The following is a 20,004-nucleotide window of genomic DNA, read 5'->3' on the forward strand; positions in this document are numbered from 1 at the left end:
ATTCTAATATAAAACTATATTTTAAACACGTAAACATACACACCATATTTAATTCATGTAATTAAAAACATCTAATTAGTCATTCTCTATTTTCCCTAAATTTGCATGCAGTTGGATTACATTATCGTATTTTGGAACTTACAGTTAATGTGTGTCCAGTCTTTGTCAGATCGAAACTTTTTCTGCAAATTACGATTCATATAAAATGTGTTATTCACTCATTGGGCCCACGATTATTTTTTCGGATGAAATTCGGTACAAAACGTTGAAAATCTGAAACATATATATGATATTTCATAATAAATTGTTTTAGATTTGGTATAAAAGATAAAAGTGAAACAACTATATTCATTTCAATACTTACTACACTTGTTTGTGTGCTCAAATATCATATATTAATATCCGATCTGAAAGAATTTATACTGAAATATCATTTATTAGTATCATATGTTTAATGTTTTGTACCAATTTTCACCCAAAAAAAAAACATGTCATTAATATCAAAATCTGTCATACATGTTGGGTACTCAAAAATCATATATCATTGTCAGATCTGAAGCATTTAACACTCAAATATAATATATTAATATTAAATTTTCAAGGTTTTGTATCGAATCTTCATCCGAAAAGACGTGTTATTAATATCAAAATTTGTTATACATGTTTAGGTACTCAAGAAACATATATTAATGTCAGATATAAAACATTTAGTTCTGAAATATGATATATTTGTTTCAGTTTTTCAATGTTTTGTATTGAATTTTATACGAAAAAACATGCGAGTCAAGAGAGTGCAGAAACATTTTTTGAGATAGTCAAAAACGAAAAAAAAAAAAAAATCAAATCCGATAAAAACCTAATACACATTAACTATTGGGATAAGATTTATGGAGCATTTGTTCTTTCAATATCCAAAAGATTATATTTACTCACCTGAAATACGGAGCAAGGGTACTCTAGCTGAGTCGCTCTCACAGCAGTTTCATATGTACAATTTTGTCGCCAAAAAATGTCTGCAATATTCCGGTTCTCCAAGTCCAAGCTCCGCCACGTTACCGCCTTGGGCGCCGCCATCTCCTCACGTCCATTCTCATATATCCACTCTTCCGCCGTCAAACCCCAACTGCTTGCTCGCCTCTTCCAATTTCACCAAACCCCACTGCTTAAACCCACGTACAAGTCAGCTAGACTAGGGTTCCAGGAGAGACACAAGTGGGACGGCAGCTCCGACAACTATGATCACATTAAAGCTGAGGTCGATTGCCCCCGCTGCTCCAAACCCATGACTGTTATTTTCTCCAATCGTCCCCTCTCCATCACCGCTTGCGAGGTGGGGATTTACCAAGCCGTTAACATGTGTTACAACTGCCGGACGGCGTTTTACTTTAGACCGTTTAAGTTGGAGCCTTTGCAGGGGACTTTTGTTGAGATCGGGAGAGTTAGGGGTGGGAGGGAGAATTTCAGGGATATGGAAAGGAATTTTGGGAATGATGGGGGGAAATCTAGGAAGAATGGGGTTAAGATTTGGGAGAAGTTAAGGTCTTATAGTGGTACTGAAAATGCTGAGAAGAGTTTTAGTGATAATGGTGATAGTGATTGTAATGTGGAGAAGAATTCAGAGGGACGAGGAGGTGTCGAGTTTATGGCAGAGGTGGAAGCCCTGAAAGTCGAGAAAGAGTTACCCACGCCTAAGGGAATATGCAAAGTGCTCAATGAGTATGTTATAGGGCAGGAGAGGGCAAAAAAGGTGGGAGAACCCGTGAATGGAAATTCTAACGTGACTTGTTTTAGTTTTGTGGTACCTCTGAATAATTATGATACCTTTTTCGTAATTACAGCTAATCACTTTGACGCTGTTTGATTATTAGTGATTATACTAAGCTGAGTCGAAAAAAAGTTTGGAAATCATTCTTCTGTTTTAGTAGAAGCTAACACCTTCCTTGCAGAAATTTTAAACTCTTCTTGCATGATTTTAGCTAGGAAAAAAATTATTTTCACTTCATTTGACTAGTGAAGATCATTATCTTATTCTCTCAGGTTCATTTTGACATTGGAAGAGTGAAAATTATGTTAACATTTAAACTTGTATTATTTGATCAGCCATTTAGATATTCATATTAACATGTTGCCTATAGCTTAGATAGAATTCATCTGTGGTTTTAGTTTTATTGTTCTGTTTTTGTTTTCTTAATGGCTTGGTATTTTGTAAATTCCCCTTTGGATTCTTCCTTAAATGAAATCGGCTGATGTATAGTAAATGTCAAGAGTGATTTATAACACTTTAAGCTTCTCCTTAGTTGGTTTTACTATTTCACAGGTGCTGTCGGTGGCTGTGTATAACCACTTCAAAAGAGTATATCACACCTCAGTGCCAGGGTGAGTGATGCATCTTTGTGTCAACTTTCTATGGTAAATGATGAGCACATAAGATAGTAAGTTGTCAAAAGTAAAAGAGAAATATGGCATGCTAGCTGCTCTTTGGATGAACGTTTTTCTACTTTAATTTATTTCGATGTATTGTCCTACCTATAGAAAGATATCTCTTGATGCTTCCTTTCTTGTATTGTGAGAGGTGAAAGATATCACGAGAACATAAACACTCTACATAAAACAATTTACTTAATTTAAAACCATTTTATTTTTATTTGCTTTGAATTGCTGATTATTCTTCCTATTGCTAAATCCACTTTGACTTTTGCCACAAGTTTTTGGATAGGACCATGTTCTACTCAGGGGTCTTTGTAGAAAATTTACATTGTTAACACCGTGACATTTATCACCTGTTTTTAAATATCTTTTCCAATGGTTTCTGCTATATTCATGCCTTATATTAACCATATCAAGTATGATTACATAGTAAAATGTATAAATGAGTCATATTGACCTGATAGAGGCTGATTATTGAGCTATAAAATAATCTAATATTCTACATGCAGAGCACTGATTATTTAAAAATTTTATTTAGAAAAAGCTCACAAAGAAGGGGGAAGGGTATGGTGGCTGCCCAGCACCCCTAACTGGGTCATTGAATATATGCGAACTTTACTTTTTTTCTAGACCATAAGAATCCATTCATATTGAAACAAGATGATGATCAATCCTTTTGCTTTAAAATCAGGGCAGGTGCAGAATCCCTTGAATGTGAGAAGGAAATTGATAGTGGCGGTAATGATTTTGTTGAGTTGGAGAAGAGCAATGTGCTGTTGATTGGTCCAACTGGCTCAGGTATGACGCAAAGCATTGAAGTCCATCGACCAAACTACTGAGTGAAACCAAATTACGCTGAAGTATTATGATATTGTGTATCCCTCCTTGATTGAATGAACAGGAAAGACATTGCTTGCAAAAGTACTAGCTCGGGTTGTGAATGTACCTTTTGTTATTGCGGATGCCACAACATTAACGCAGGTAGGTTTTGATATAGTTTTGTAATTTGTATTGGTTATAAACTCTGTGGTATGACATGTTAAGCGTGCTTCTCTGACTATTCTTACTTTCCTATGGATATAAACCAGTCACTGTGGCTTAATTCTATTCTTTTTTTCACTGTTATTCTATCCAGGCTGGTTATGTTGGGGAAGATGTGGAATCCATACTGTACAAATTACTTATGGTATGATTATTGAGTTTGTGTCTCATTTGGACTTTATGGGTTAGAAACTTAAGATCCTTGAATACAATTTTGTATTTTGTTAATTTATGCTTATTGCTCCAAAGTTAAAAAAGCAATGGCATGATGGAGTAAGTATGACCTCAAAAAAAATAAAAATAGTTCTTGAATGTAAGTGTAGTTGTGTTGTTTTTATGTCCAAGAAGGGGGAAGGCTTGGAAAGGGATGTTACTAGCGGTGAAGGATATGGCTTACTTGTATGTTTCCTGTCTTTCCCCAGTCTCATTGAATATTGTATTTTCTGTTCGATTTTTTTCTGCCTTTTTTCTTGTCCTTCCCTATACAGGCGCTAAGAAATAAAGAACCTAAAGCAAAAATAAAATAAAAAATAAAAGAAAAATGGAAAACTAAAAAGTAGACTAGTTAGATTCTTTGTTCTTTATGAATAAATTTGTTTGTGATTAGTTTCAAGTCCATTGATTTCAAGCATATTTAATCTGTTTTTTCTTTCCTTCTTTAAAACCCCAGTAAAATATCATTGTTTAATCCCTGCGTATTCTTTCAGGTTGCTGATTTTGATGTAGAGGCAGCTCAACATGGAATTGTGTACATTGATGAAATTGACAAGATAACTAAGAAGGTATGGCAGATGTTCAGAAAGAAATTTTGTTGAAATTTGAGAAGTATTTTTGTTTCATGATAAATGTTCTCTTTGGAAGCTCTGTGCAGGCTGAGAGCTTAAATATAGGTAGAGATGTATCTGGAGAGGGTGTTCAGCAAGCGTTGCTGAAAATTCTGGAAGGAACTGTGAGTAATTTGTGTATCAACTATTTTACTGTGATTTTATCTCAGAATGACTGCCTTATGGATAGAAAAAAAATGATGATTTCTAGATTGTAAGTGTTCCCGACCATAGATCGCAGAAGAATTCTCATGGTGACAGCATTCAGGTATCATAGAATAGTGAAATTTCATCGGCTATGCCTATGTTTCCTTTTTCAGCTCTTTCTAAAGATGGTGATGGAATAAGAAATAATATTTTAGTCACTGAGTTGCAGACACAGAACTAAGTTCGACTCATTGATTTCTAAGTATAGACTTGTTAGCAGATAAATTGGCCCTTGTATTCATACTAAACAATTTAAGTACCCTCGTTGACCTCCAATTCTTTAGACATATAAAAACATTTCGTACTTTTTGTATAAAGGGTCAACTGGCATGCTTTTTCATTTTTCCTTTTCAAGCTACAAATGAATTGCATCCGCAGATAAAGATTTAGTGATCTGTGAATGCTACTGTAATTTTTTTATATGTGAATGAGAGAGGTCAAATTAATGAATACAGTCGGATGCTCATTTTTTAACTGAGTGTTATTTCAACAAATTGTCCTTCTATGTCTTGTAAGAGGTTAAACTATGGATAGAGCCTTGTGCTCATTTTTCAACTGAGTATTTATTTCTAAAGCTGACTCTTTCCGTATCACTGCCACAGATAGACACGAAAGATATCCTCTTCATATGCGGTGGAGCTTTTGTTGGTCTTGAAAAGACCATTTCTGAGAGGTAGTTCTGTTTGTTCTAAGCTTGTGATTGAATGTCATGACTCATACGTTAAGTTTTGCATTCATTTACTGTTTTTGCACCAGACGACAAGATTCTTCTATTGGTTTTGGAGCACCTGTCCGTGCTAATATGAGACTTGGTGGGTTGCATACTGCTGCAACCTCATGTCTATTGGAAAATGTAAAGCTCTACTTTGTCAATCTGAACATTTTGGTTCCTGTTAAAATTTCATAATTTTCAAAATATTTTCTCACCTCTATTAATTTCTATCAGCCTGAGATTATACTGGAGATTGCATTTATTGCAGGTAGATAGTGGTGATCTGGCTGCATATGGTCTTATACCTGAATTTGTGGGGAGGTTTCCTGTTGTAGTGAGCTTGTCAGCTTTGGATGAAAAGCAACTTGTACAAGTGTGCATAATGTTTCCCTTGAACCTTTCGTCTGACCTATTTTTGTCATTTCGCAAAACGACGTACAGTTCTGCCTAAGTATCTGTATTGGAGAATCCGAAGCTGGATCTATATTAAAATAAAATGAAATCCAAGCTGTAAACTAAAGAGGTGAAATGGAAAGAGCAGAAGGAGTACCTAGTTCATTTTCCACACTGCTTTGTTAAAAAATTAGGTTATAAGATTGAAGACTGTCAGCCTCTCGGAGTCATTCATTTCTAATTTATGAATGTTGACGCGAACATAACTCTGAAATAAATTATTTTTTTCGTGGATCATTCCAGGTCCTGTGTGGATTTTTTCATTGGTTTGGGTCTTTCAATGCCTTTTTTTTAAACTCTACCTCCCCCACTCCCACCATCTCACTGGTCCATTCCTTGAAGCTCTAAAATAATTTCCCAGCTCCTCCCATGTATTGATTGTAGTTTTCTTGAGTAGTTTTATTAGAAACTTTCCATTTCTCTCCAAATCTATTTTATTAAGCTTCTCTTACCTTTAGTTCTGTTTTCTATTTGTAATGTAAACTGATGTTTTCTTAAATATGTTTCCACAAGATTTTAATTTTACTTCACCGTCATTTATTTAAACCTCTAACCCAAAATCTTAGTTACTGAAGGTGTAATGTTATATAATTTCTGTCATCCTGAGGCCAAAAAAGAAAAAACTAATTCTAGAAACATAAGCCGGTGAGGAGGCCAGGGTTTTTTACTCATGTTCCCCTGTTCTCCGAATGCTCAAACTTTTTATTCTCTGAAGTTGTATTGACTATTGCCACCTTATGTATTTATGTTTTTCTGATATTAATAATTGGTTCTCTAGGTTCTTACCGAGCCAAAAAATGCTCTATGTAAGCAATACAAGAGGATGTTTGACATGAACAATGTAAGTTCATTATCTATGTAATTCAGATGATGTTATTCTACTTATCCCTCTGGAGCATTAGTATGGAATGCTCTTATATATTTTCACTGGTTATTGAATACTCGCAGGCCCAGTTACATTTCACAGAAAATGCTCTGAGCTTGATTGCAAAAAAAGCAATATCGAAAGGCACTGGTGCACGTGGTTTAAGAACCATATTAGAATATATTCTTACTGAAGCTATGTTTGAGGTATGCTGGATTTATTTTTGTTATAGCAGTCACTTCTGTTCGACCCAAGGCCATGTATACCGGAAACATGGACCATAAACTCCTGCTGTTGCTAACCCTTGATCTGCTTGATGCTGTGATTTAATGCTGATATGGTCTTATATATGGATATATTTTCTGATTATCACATTTTCCAGGCTTTTTTTACAAAATGACAACCCTTATTTCCAATAAAGCAGAGTTTATTGAAAGTTGCTTCTGAGCTTATATGTGTCCCTGCATGAAGTTTTGTTACGGGCTTTCTGGAATTGCTTACCTTTTTTCATTGGATGTACACAAGGGGGGTCTCCCGTCAAATCATTGTTTTTTTTTTTTATTTTACAGGTTCCAGATGCAAAATCTGGAAAAGAAAATACAGAAATTGTATTGGTTGACGAAGAAGCTGTGGGCATGTTAGGTGCTCCTGGATGTGGAGCAAAAGTTCTTTGTTCTAATAGTGCATATGAAGAAATTTCAAGCCAAAAAAAGTCTACTGATACAAGAGTAATTTTCTTATTTTTTCCATTCTCATGTCGTAACATTTTGTGTCAAGGTTGATCTTCAAACTCTTGTTAGAATATAGTTGCTTGCCATAATTATTCAACACTGCACGCCCTTTATATTTTCTTGGTATTTGAATCTTGGCTTGAGTTTGACACTTGTTTGGTCTGATTAAGTTCAGATGAGTTCCATCCCTCTAAAATTTAAATCAAGCTCAAATACAATTTCAAATTCTATAATTAACATGTGGTTAAATTGTTTGATCCAGACTATTTTCATCATCACCGTTGATCTTCTCTCTTTTTTCTTTTTTATCGACCTTGCCTCTTTTTCATGCGATATCATTTAGGGGCCAATAGAGCTGCATGTGTATCCAATTCACTCAAATTATTGGCAAAGGTGTAGCCTATTTGTTGTCTTCCCATGAATCCGGAAAATGTACCCTTTTATTTATGTTGTCTCCCCATTAATTCACAAGTCCAACCCTTATATTTTCGGTATAAAGATACAGATGTGTCAGAACTCAGACATATTTGTCCAGTCTCTCATCATTTTATTATTTGTGACAGGAAGGGGACAACTCAGTGAAAGGCTTGTCGGAAGGCTTGTTAGATCCATTACCCGCCATCAGCTTGTAGCTCCCTTTCAAAAAGTTAACCAAAAACTTTGTACATATGCAGCCCTGAAAATTACAGAACGACGAAGTTCTTCCTAGCTCGATGTTGAAATCATACTTGTTGAGTTTGCCCCTTCCCTCTCCCTTGGGTGCACGAGAAGTACGAGTTGGTCAAGAGCGCAGCTTAAAACTGCATCAATTCGATTCTGCAAATGTGCAGATCGAAAGGTACATATTTACTTGGCTAGAGTTCAAGGCATCTCAAGAAAGTGCGAAAACGCACACTGGTCATTTTTGGGCTGAAAAGCTCATATTGCAGCGGCATCCATAGCTTTAAAGAGATGGGAAAAATTGCAAAAAATTCACATCTTGCAGTTGAATGTGTATATTTGTTTCTTGGTTCTAAATTATGATGTCTGATTCTCCCATTATCAAAGTTAGAAAGAACTGGAGAAACATGAATGCTCAGGCATAATTGAGAATGCGAACTGCATGATGTTTCGTGATTGCTAGTATAGTTTCTTATTATTTTATGTGGAGGAGATTTAAACTCAATTAGGTTCAAATTTTACTAAAAAACTAAGTAAATTACTGGGGTTGGTGTTAACCAAGGATCCAAGCAGATGGGATCCGGGGTCGAGTATCTGTACTTGTCGTGTAGATGCACAGTGAACTTTTTTGTTCACGTATCCCAAACTGTAATTCAGCTTTCATTGTATTTATATCTGGTGTGTGTGTGTGTGTGTGTAAATATCAATTATTAAGGAAAATGGATTGTTAAAAATTGAAAAAAAACAATTAATATATATATGAAAAAAATTAATATATATAAAAGTTAACTTTACAGAAGAATTCCTTCAAACTTCAATTTATATTTCATTTGTGTTTGCGCGTAAAATTTTGTACGGTAGGTGGTAGGATAAAAATGATTGAAAGCAATTATTAAAAATTGTACCACATGAAGTCTAAGGCTGCGTTTGGTTTGGAGGATAAAATAATGAAATGATTAAGAGAGAAATGATAAAAAAAAATGATTGAAGTAGAAATGTAATATATAATGATAAAATAATATTATGTTTGGTATGATAGATAAGGATGTGATAATTAATAATTTTTTGATGAATTGACAAAATTGTCCTTCTATTTTTGCGTCGACGGTCGGCCGGAAGCAGCATTAGGGGTCGGCGGCTGGCGGCGGTCGGCCGGAAGAGGCAACGGCAGTCGGTCGGCGATGGCCGGTGGCGGTCGGCCTTTGGCGGGGGTTGCCGGTGGGCGGTCGGTGGAAGGAAGAGGTGGTGAGTTTGAATTTAGGAGAAATATAAAATTGGAAAAATATGATAGATTAAGAGTGAGATAAATAATCTTAGGGGGTGAAGAGATATTATTTTAACCTACCTAATATAACCTAATCATTCATAAGAAAGATTGACTTGGTTAAATAAAAAACGTACCAAACAAGTGATTAAATAGGTTAAAAAAATAAACCTACTTAATGTTGCAAACCAAACACAATGTAAAAGTATTAGCGTTTTAAAAATAAAGTTGCAATAATTCAATTTTTTTTTGAAAATACAACTCTATTTTAATAAGAGTTTGTAGAGTGCGAAGAAAACGATCTGCAAAACTAACTGCAGAATTTTAAGTGCAAAGTGAATAAATGACACAAGATTTTCCGAGGTTCAAAATTAAATTATTCTTTTCATCATTTATTTTAATCGGCGAACTTGCCCCTTTAATGTGGAAAAGATTCCAATTTATCATGATAATAAAATAAATATAAAAGCATGCAAAATGAACGATTAATTTAATTTGAGGATAAACATGCCAAAAAAAAATTAAATAGACTTAATTGCCAGTTCAAAACATTTGAATAGCTTTTACAACTACAATTTATTGTGCTGATTCATTTTCAAACAGTCAAATAAAAAAAATCATGTAATCTTCTATTAAATATGTGATTATTTTATAACAACTTTGTCGAAAGTTCGACGCATAAGTTTTTTCTGATATGTGAATTTCAAATAATGTGATTTTACGAAGCAATAAGGTTTATTATATCAACAAGTGCATGACAAATATAGAATCTACAATATTTCAACCTCTGTAAACTCGTTCAACTTTAATGAAGTACCTTATCACAGAACGAGTGAACAAATGAATTTTGGTACCTTATCAACACAAAGCAGGAGACATTCGACAAGAAACAAAGCGGCATGTATATATGTTGTAAGGAGGTATATTACAAAATGGCAAAAAGGGGAAAAAAAAATCGAACGCGATACACACGAAAATTTTGAAGATAATACACATTCATCACCTTGTAGAATCATTTACTACCTTCTAATCCCAAGCTTTTCTGCATATCTCTAGTCAGGCTGAACTGCAAGGTGTTATGCCATGGAAAAAGCGTACGCGTCACTGGAAGCTTTCTCCGAAGGTCCTACACAACATTGGAGCAGTACAAAAAAGCTTCAGTTCTGGATGATGAAGGCGATATTTGTCAACACGAATTTTTCCAAAAAAACTAATAAATGAACCCAAAATAAGGGAATTGTTGATAATAAACTCGATGATAGAGGAGCGGACCGAGTATTTGGGGTTGGATTTCAATGACTTTAGGAGCCAAAGACTTGCAATATTTAAAAATTGAATATAAAACTAATTTCCTTTCAATAGGGGACAATGATCTCCACCATTGGGTCCGTCATTGCTTATCACAATTACCTGACATAACACTGACTATTACCAGCAAAATTAATTTACTGGGAGTAAACAGTAATAATTCACACACATACAGTTTTCAATAGATGATGGGCTAGAGAAATGAAAAATAATGGGGTTGAACTATCAGAGTCTAAACTTTGCTTGAGGAAAAAATTTGTATTAGCAAACTCAATTTCTAATCACATTAGCATCTAAAGCTCGTGTAATTTTCACCATGTTCTAGGCCTTGGGTTCAACACTCCTCTGTGCATGCATGTGAAGAAAAGAAGTTAATTTATCACTATGTTTGATAAATTTTAGAGTACTTTTGTTCCTAATTCTACAAGGGAGATGCAATCATGATTGATGTTAGCGTACCTTAAAAGTGGCGTCTGACAAGTTTGAATAAGACATCTGCCAATAAAATCACATCAGCAGGAGAATTTCGAACACAAATGATTTTATTCAAAATGAAAGAGGTGACCTGGAGGGAATTCAGATACTCTGTCTCATGGTGACGAATAATATTAGTTAAGGAAACTGAACAATCATCAGGTGACTGCAAAATTAACACATGTTAGCCTATTGTTATATCCTGCAAAACCATCGGCATTAAATTAAGAAAACAAAGCCTCCACATATTATGCATTTCCTCCTCACCTTCCAAGATATTGATGCATATAAAATCAATTTAGATTTTTATATCCTAATTCCTGACCACTGTGAAATCATCTGCTAAGATTGAAACCAAAAGGAGACCCAAACTGTACAATAAAGTATATTATGAGAGTATTTTGACTCGCATTGTAATGACCCAAATTCTTATTTTGAATGAATTATTAATTAAGAGATAATTAAAAAGTTGTTAATTAGTATTATTAACGAATTCATAATTTGGGATTAATATGTTGGATCCACCGAATTTTAAATGGATAACCCGATTTACTTCCGATTACGGTATCTCGAGAAATCCAACCAGACGAATGAGATTCTGACACGTGGCATATAAGATTGATTCGGATTTCTGAAATAGTCCGGATGCAGCCTATAAATGGAAGCCGAATTCTTTTGTTTCCTACACCGCATCCTTCAGAGAGAGAGTTCTAGTCTTTTACCTTAGGTTTTCTAGCCAGTTTCTAGGACACTTTGGTGTCGGGAAGTTTTGGAGCTAGTGTCGACTCGAAGGGGGTCGGTGAACTGAGATCGAGACATCATCAGCGGGCTGACGACGGACGCAGGTTAAGAGCTTTCTGTCAGATTGTTTTAGTGAGGTACGTGATGTACTGACTGAGATATCCAAGTGTAGTATACACACTTATATGCTGCATATTTATGTGTTGCATTATACATGTTTTACTGTTTTGGCATATTATGCATGACATATCATGTTGAGCTTGATATCTTTTGAGATATACCTCGTTTGTTGGGGCCGCTCAGCCCTATTCTGTATTGTGGACGATGGGGCATCGAGAGCTACAGTGTCCGACGGGACCCGCGGGCTCTGATGACCTGGATATTGTAGGTCCACGTCTTGATGATGAGTGTGGGAGCCAAAACATGCCTAGGGCAGATCAGAGACTACACACTCAGGCGCCTCTAGACAGAGCATGAGATTCTTGACTTGATCCTTGTTATCCGAGCGCATTTCGCATGCATCATATCAGTTTGTATACTCGTACATTCTCGTATTGGGCGATTGTCGCTCACGTCCTTGTTTTCATCTTGGGCACCCCATTCCACGGGACAAGTCTTAGGTTTGACGGTGCGGACGACCAGGGCAGTGGCTAGAGCAGTTGGGTTTTCGGTGGTGATCCAGTGGAGGTTTTATGTGTGGTTTATCATTTTCTCGTTCAGAATTATGTTTTTGATATGGTTGTATTAATGTTTAAGACTGCTGTTGTTTGTTCTGTTTTAATTTGGGTTGTAAGATGATTAAGTTATTTGGTTTCCGCTGTTTGATTGTTGTTTTTAAGATTTAATGTTGCATGCTTATTAGTCTGTTTAGTAGTGGCTCGGGTAAGGGCGCTACACGCATATCAAAGGTAAGTAAACAAAAATACTGTTACAAAAATCTTTTGTACTACTTCAAAAAATCCATTTCACGTCAAGAAAATTAAAGAAAATAACAAATTAAACAATGACTTCGACCTCATGATCAAGACCTTGCTTTAGGCTCACCAGTAATAAAAAACTACTGCAAAATAATAAAAAATTGATTCCACGAAACCTAGAGCTTTTGGCACTTGCTCATCCAAACTGTCTAAGTTACTGTCCATACCAATAATGCAATCATCAAAACTATAATTGCCAGCCACACCTACGTGAATGAACCAAAATGACATACTATGAACCGAGGCCGCAAAGTACACGACACAGCAGTAGGTACTTCAACCAACCCAACCTAACAGAGAAGCCCTGTACAATTACAATGTAAGCATTACCTGAAATATTGTGGAATCCTTGCATTCGTGCTTTGTATCTAATTGGACATTTCCCTCTTCAAAGTAGTGGGCCCCCACCTAGACGATGCAAGAGATATACACTCCTTTATTTTTTTTCCTTTGTAGCCAAGTAAAAAATATGTCGAAAGTGCACAAAACAGATTTTACAAGAACATCAATAAATAACATGACAAAAACTACCTGCAATAGACCTCTCACTTCCACAATTTGTGGCTCGTCCTTAAATTCAATTTTCCATGTTGACCGCCAACTTCCATTGCTAAAAAGGACAGCAGACATGGTTATGTAACAAAAATTCTCTCAAGAAACAGGAACTCTTAAGGGTTGTGCTCCCATGGGATCGCTTATACAGGAAAAACAATCTTCCTTCTCACGTAATATTACAATGTTGTTCTATCAAATAAAGGGGGACAGATTAAGAAAAACATAGAGGTAGAAAGAGGAGGATGTTTGACAAATCTTAGTGCAAGTAATTCGTGATTTCTCTAGATTTATGCCAATCCCACTGATATCGAGATTTCTTTCTTGTTTACTACATCTCCATTAAGTTGTTGAATACACATCAATCATTCCCAACTTGTCCAAAAATCCACCTAATCCAGGATTGGTGAGGCCTAAGTTAGAACATCAACAGTAATGATTTGGCAGGGATATGATACAAGGAAATAGATTATTAATCGCATCATGTTGAATTTAATTTCTATCAATTCTAATGGTTAACTTGATGCCATTGAGCAATTTCACAGGAGATGTAGAAGTTTTGTGTATGTCTTTCATCAAGATTTACAGCCATATGAGTTTCAATGCTCCTCGAGCTATCCCTCAGTATCCAATCTCAACAATGATTCCAGGAACTACAGATTGTTTCTCCCTTCTTTAAGTAACCACATTCTCCAGACTTTGGATAGTAACTGGTTGTAGAATTGTTCCACAGCTCTAGCATCCAAACTGCGTCCACATATATAACACTATACTCGAGTAACTCACCTACTGTTCTTTCGAACTAGAGGCCACTTACTGAACATTCCCTAAGATACCCCTCAATTTGTACGACTTCCTGACATCTTTTATTGGAGCATGCATTAATTAACTGACAATGATCGTACCATATGTGGTCTTGTGAGTAACATGTATACCAATTCCTAGCCATGTTTTTTTTTTCAATTTATTTCCAATCACTGGCACACTACAACCAAACTTCCTCATTCCTTGCCAACTACACTTCCTTTGTGCGATCTAAATTCATCTGAAACTCGTCATAATATCTATTCCCAGAAATGTTTGAAGACATTTAGATCTGGACTTCGACTTATGCTTGGAGTACTTTCTTTAGCCTCTTGATTCCCATTCCATGATCTCCCGCAAGCACTATGTTGTTTGCATACACAACAAGAATAGAATCTGTCCTTTATCTGTTCTTCGGATAAATAACATATGATCAATATGTTGTTTGCATACATAACAAGAATAGATTCCATCCATTCTCTGTTCTACGATAAATAACATATGATCAGTTTGCTTTCACTTCTATCATAACTTCTTCATTATAGGTCTAAACCGATTAATCTGTTCTGCGTTATCATGAGCATCGATATCTCGGCTACATTTTATGCATACTTCTTCTGGATAATCATGCTTTTAGTTTTTCAAAATCAAAAGAATTTAAAATATTACTACTGAAATGCTGCTTAGATTATGACACCGGAAACAAAGTATAAATTGTTTAATTCGAAGATATATATATCAAGTATAACTCTTTAAAGTTTCCTTCTGAAAACACAAACATCAAGCACATGATGATGAACTAAAACCACAGAAATAAGACAATGCTTCTGGATTTTCGACGGACTTCAAGCATACCAGAAATTCTGAGGGCTGTGTCTAGCTGCAGAAATTACCACAACAAGTTCAAAATCCAAGCCCTGTTCTTCCACAGCTTTGCCATCAGTACAATATACAGAACAAACTCCTTTTGGGTATGCTTCACTAACATACTTGCTAATTTCTGCATCCAAAGCACATCTACCAAGAAAGAGTTCAACAATTGCAAGAGAAACAAAATGAGTGGAAAATATACTCCTAGGATGCAGAATTATTTCAAACAGAAAAAGAAACCAAGGTTGGAAAAAGAAATAAACCAAGTGTAATGACTCGAATCCTTATTTTGAAATAAAGTACTAATTAAAATATGATTAAAGATTAGTTAATTAAGCGTTATTAAAGAATTGATAATTCAGAATCAACCTGTTGGGATCCACCAAATTTAAAATGGTCCACCAATCTATTTCAGATTATATGATCCCGATAAATCCAACTAGACGAATGAGAATATAACACGTGACAAATAAGATTGATTTCGGATATTCTGAACTAGTCTGGATGCAGCCTATAAATGGAAGCTCAACTACTTTCTCTCGAGTTCTAACCACATACCTTAGATTTTCTAACCAGTTTCTAGGGTATTTTAGTGTCGGGAAGCTTCGGAGCTAGTGTCGACTCGAGAAGGGGTCGGTGAACCGAGACACACAGATCGAGACATCGTCAACGGGTTGACGACGAACGCAAGTATAATCCTAAATCTTTAAATAGTGATTTAAGGATCATTAAAAAGAACTTTGAAACATGTTTGGTAATTCAAGATCTGACTTAATAGTGATTTCATTATATTAGTATTGTCTAGGTTCAGACGAGTAAACTTTCTGTCAGATTGTTTTAGTGAGTTACGTGATGCACTGACTGAGATATCAAAGCATAGTATACACCCTTATATGCTGCATAGTTATCTGTTGCATGATACATGTTTTATCGTTTTAGCATACTATGCATTACATATCACGTTGGGCCTGATATCTTTTGAGATATACCTCGTTTATTGGGACCGCTCAGCCATGTTCTGTATTGTGGACGGTTGGGCATCGAGAGCTAAATTGTCCGACGGGACCCACCCACGGGCTCTGATGACCCTGGACATTGTAGGCCCACGTCTTGATGATGAATGTAAGAGCCAAAACATGACTAGGGTAGATCAGATACTACACACTCAGGCGCCTCTAGATTGAGCATGAGATTTTTGACTTGACCCTTGATATCCGAGTATATTATTTCACATGCATCATATCAGTTTGTATACTCGAACATTCTCGTATCGGGTGATTGTCGCACACATCGTTGTTTTCATCTTGGGCACCCCATTCCATGGGACAGATCTTAGGTTGGACGGTTCGGACGACCAGGGGAGTGGCAAGAGAAGTTGGGTTTTCGGTGGTGATCCAGTGGAGGTTTTATTTGGTTTCTCGTATTCTTGTGCATGATTATGTTTTCGATATGGTTGTATTAACGTTGAAGACTGAGATTATTGTTTAGTTTTCGTTTGGGTTGTAAGAAGTTTAAATTATTTGGTTTCTGCTGTTAAATTGTTGTTATCAAGTTTAAATTTTGCATACTTAATAGTCTGTTTAGTAGTTGTTCGGATAAGGACGCTACACCAACCATAACATTCTTACTACACTTTAAGCTTGAACAAACATGTCATATAAATGATTTTTTTCAATGTGTTTAGATTCAATTGTTATTAACCATCAGAAGCTTTAACACTTAGTAGGTTTCAGGATGGAAAGATATGTGTGCTGGTTTGTTGTGGTCATACCTCTGGACCAAACAAAAGTGACAGCCTAAGTGTGTGGGTATCTTTTCAAAAAAAATTGACCAGCCAACTCACAGTGCTTTACTTACTAGATCAACCTTCCAACTATCTAACCCAAAAACTAAATATATGTACATTCAGGAATTACATTTCATTTTGAATTCAGTCATAGTAACCTTCATTTGCAAAAATTTGCTATCTGCAGTAGATAAGCAATATCCTAAAGCATTACCGATATTCCTCAATATATGGCGAAGGAAGCTCTTTATCATTCGCAGGTCGTGTATCTTCACAAACCTGAATCAACATAAGTATATCATTAAAATATTTCAGAACAGTCAGCATATTTAAATGCCCTAGATTTCTATTAAGTAACATGCATTTAAGTTTGATTTATTTCACAATGGAGATTAGTTTAAACCAAGTCTATGATGGTTAGCAAGCCTGTTAATAAATGGCAAAAGCTATTGCTATCAATTTTCCAGGATACAAGATATTTCAACATCCCAATCATTCCTGCTCCATAGGGGTATTTTCAAATGCATCTTTCTCCCTCCAGACTCATAGCTCAACATGTCATAATGCAAGAAGATTTATACCCAACACCCGAGTATGTCAAAACATAAACACATAACAACTCATCAACCTAGTTGAACCAAGGTGCTTATCATTTAGTTAGGCAATATGTAGTTTTTTCATTACTTTTTTGTCGCAAAGGTTAAAAACTGGAGTTCAACTTCAAATCCTATAACAATAGATAAAGCAAAACCCCTCCATGCCAAAAATTAGTTTCATATCCATGATGCTAAAGAGGCTGAATGCCTGATCTAACAGTCTATAACAAAAAGAGAACATTTAAAAGCTTGGTAACAAATCCAAAATAATAAAAATTCTGCAAGTGATAAGAAATTAATAACGAAAACCCAACTCACCTGTTTCACGTGATCAACTATTGCAACCTGAGCAGTCCTAGGATCAAGATATTCATTTTCATCAATCTGGCTAAATGATGTCAGAAGTACCTACAAACATTAAAGAGAAGGCAACCGAGATTAAAGAAATAACATTTGCTGACCGCATCGAAATTGCACTATAACAAATTATTTCAAGCACAATTGACACGTTTCACAGTATAAAACTACTGTTATACTCTGTTAGGAAGCTACAATAACTCTTAACACCTGTATAAATTCTTGAGAAGCTTCCTTCTGGACAGGTAACTCCTTCCAGAATATTGAAACACCCCCAAAACATGATGGAGAGGAGCAATTCGTTCATAAAAAAACTTATACCACTACTTTCCACCATTTTTTATTTATATATATGACAATGCCATCATTGTTGAAAGCCCATGTCCCGATTCCTATCTATTTCCATGCAATGATACTATAAACCATCCGAAATACTGCAAGCACCATCTTACTGAAGTGACCTACATTAATAATCCGCTTTATTCATAACCAATACGAAATCTTCACCATCACTATGGTGGATGGAATTTTACAGAAATAGTCCTCAATGCTCTACGAAACCACATAAATTTACTGAACCCAATTCACACATTTAATTTCACCTTCTATTAGCGCATTGTAACATATAAAACACATTTGATTGATTCTACTTCGAGCAAAAAAAGTTATTCCGCCAGCATGCAAAACAAGAACATCTACGTTCAGCAAACGAAATCAACTCATTCACCACACCTTAATTACCGCAGAAATTCTTCAAAATTAACTCAAGTTCATAGAAATTAATGAGAGGAAAGTTGTGACAGCATTCACTTTACCTCACCGCTTCTGTCTGGAAATTCGAGGCAAATCATGTGAGCTTTGTTGTACAGTGGAAACGCCTCCGCCGCTGCCTTACTATACAATCTCTCGTTCTTCAAAACTTCCTGAATATCTGCACATTCAACATGATAATAAAATAAAGCAGAAATTCCAAATTTTGGATGTATATACGTAAGCATACCCTTGGCTACGTATTGGATTTCTCCGGCGGGAGAATTGAGGAGAAACCATTTGGCGATCTCAATTTTCTGGTCATCACTGAGCTGGGATTCCGTTTCTTCCTCGTCTGACATTACTGAGATCCCACTGTGTGTCAGCCAAAACTTCTCCCTCTCAATTACTTATGTTTTGTTTTGTATTTAATAATTTACAAAATTAAATGACATTAAATCGAAAGTAACATTAAAATACTTAATATATAACTATTCATCCTTGCACACGCGTTGCATGTGGCACATAATACATAAATGTTAATTATTTTATGTATGCAACACATTTTTATTTTTTAAGTGTTTGATTTTGTTATTCTCTACAAATAAATGGGGCATATGCTTAACAAAATATTTTTTTATCCTAGAAAATCAAATCAATATAGGGAACATCTCTGCTTGGTTAATAAAACTCCACTACGAAAATAATACCACAACAAAATAATTAAAAACATATCCATGTGATATTTGTGCCAAGTAATCAAAGAACCAAAAATATAAAAGAAATATTGATGTTGACCGGTCGAGCCTCCAAGAAAAAGAGAAGAAATGTTTTTGTCTCATTAATCATGTCAATTATCCAAGCACATTTACTTCATTCATCACTGATATTGCATTCAACCTTCACATGCAGGAATAACACTATCAGATATCACTAAATTCCAAAATTAACCCTGCAAACACAAATATTTCACGATTGACTTGAACCTCAATCATCCAAATTCTAATTGTGTTCGCTAAAGCAGATAAAAAATTCTGTACTGCCAAAAAAAACAAAGAAGAAAAAGGAAAAGTCAAGCAAGTAAATTACTAAATTAGTAATACAAAGTTTAACCAACTACAAATGTGAAGCCAAAAAAAGATAAGAGGTGGGGAGGGGCGTGAAGGGAACACTGGGAGTAAGGATTGGGGAACTGGTAAAACCCAAATTACAAATCCAATCGAATATTTTCTCAAATCCCAACTCATGGAATATAAAAATTGAAATAACACGTTCGACGAAGTAAAGAAAGGACAATTGAAATATATTTTATGCTAAGTTTTATTAAGTTTCATTCAATTTATGTATAATTAAATTATATTAAGTTTTGTTGAATCTATGTTCCAATAACCGTTATCCAAAATACTAACCCAGTTAGCAATCACAAATGGACCAAGATATAGACGTTGCCCATCTTGAAACTGATTTTTACGTGTTTTTAATTGCTACATCGTCTTTAGGAACGCCGAAAAAACCCAACTCATCACGCATCATGATATTTCCCAGGTTGGATGTTGGAGAAAAAAAGGACCCAAGCTTAATTTGTGTAATTTTTGGACCTCGAAT

General features: G+C 35.4%; 2 protein-coding genes across 2 annotated transcripts; one reads left to right on the top strand and one right to left on the bottom strand.

Annotated features, from left to right (window-relative positions):
- The first annotated feature begins 934 nt into the window (after window positions 1-934).
- On the top strand, window positions 935-8,382 carry LOC140956943 (CLP protease regulatory subunit CLPX2, mitochondrial). Its single transcript, XM_073413919.1, has 15 exons — window positions 935-1,747; window positions 2,318-2,376; window positions 3,119-3,225; window positions 3,329-3,408; window positions 3,563-3,613; window positions 4,176-4,250; window positions 4,340-4,417; window positions 4,504-4,560; window positions 5,102-5,172; window positions 5,256-5,352; window positions 5,480-5,584; window positions 6,443-6,505; window positions 6,613-6,735; window positions 7,099-7,257; window positions 7,824-8,382. Exons 1-15 carry the CDS (start codon window positions 1,010-1,012, stop codon window positions 7,890-7,892), a joined length of 1,932 nt encoding a protein of 643 aa, XP_073270020.1. The 5' UTR covers window positions 935-1,009; the 3' UTR covers window positions 7,893-8,382.
- A 1,687-nt stretch (window positions 8,383-10,069) lies between these two features.
- Window positions 10,070-18,761, bottom strand: LOC140957076 (F-actin-capping protein subunit alpha). The gene is made up of 10 exons (XM_073414161.1): window positions 18,650-18,761; window positions 18,465-18,580; window positions 17,611-17,700; window positions 16,911-16,975; window positions 14,896-15,057; window positions 13,216-13,294; window positions 13,015-13,092; window positions 11,058-11,132; window positions 10,952-10,987; window positions 10,070-10,310 (listed from the first exon to the last, which is right to left on the bottom strand). Exons 1-10 carry the CDS (start codon window positions 18,759-18,761, stop codon window positions 10,197-10,199), a joined length of 927 nt encoding a protein of 308 aa, XP_073270262.1. The 3' UTR covers window positions 10,070-10,196.
- Window positions 18,762-20,004: the final 1,243 nt, after the last annotated feature.

This window comes from Primulina huaijiensis, chromosome 14 (assembly GCF_012295235.1).
Source record: "Primulina huaijiensis isolate GDHJ02 chromosome 14, ASM1229523v2, whole genome shotgun sequence".
In the NCBI taxonomy this organism is placed as follows: Eukaryota; Viridiplantae; Streptophyta; class Magnoliopsida; order Lamiales; family Gesneriaceae; genus Primulina; species Primulina huaijiensis.

Coding starts and splice junctions, on each gene's coding strand:
- LOC140956943 (XM_073413919.1), top strand. CDS start 1,010: ATGTCTGCAATATTCCGGTTCTCCAAGTCCAAGCTCCGCCACGTTACC. Junction 2,377..3,118: donor TATCACACCTCAGTGCCAGG/GTGAGTGATGCA, acceptor CTTTAAAATCAG/GGCAGGTGCAGAATCCCTTG. Junction 6,506..6,612: donor GGATGTTTGACATGAACAAT/GTAAGTTCATTA, acceptor GAATACTCGCAG/GCCCAGTTACATTTCACAGA.
- LOC140957076 (XM_073414161.1), bottom strand. CDS start 18,761: ATGTCAGACGAGGAAGAAACGGAATCCCAGCTCAGTGATGACCAGAAA. Junction 13,093..13,215: donor AAGTGAGAGGTCTATTGCAG/GTAGTTTTTGTC, acceptor TGCATCGTCTAG/GTGGGGGCCCACTACTTTGA. Junction 10,311..10,951: donor TGTCAGACGCCACTTTTAAG/GTACGCTAACAT, acceptor AATGTTGTGTAG/GACCTTCGGAGAAAGCTTCC.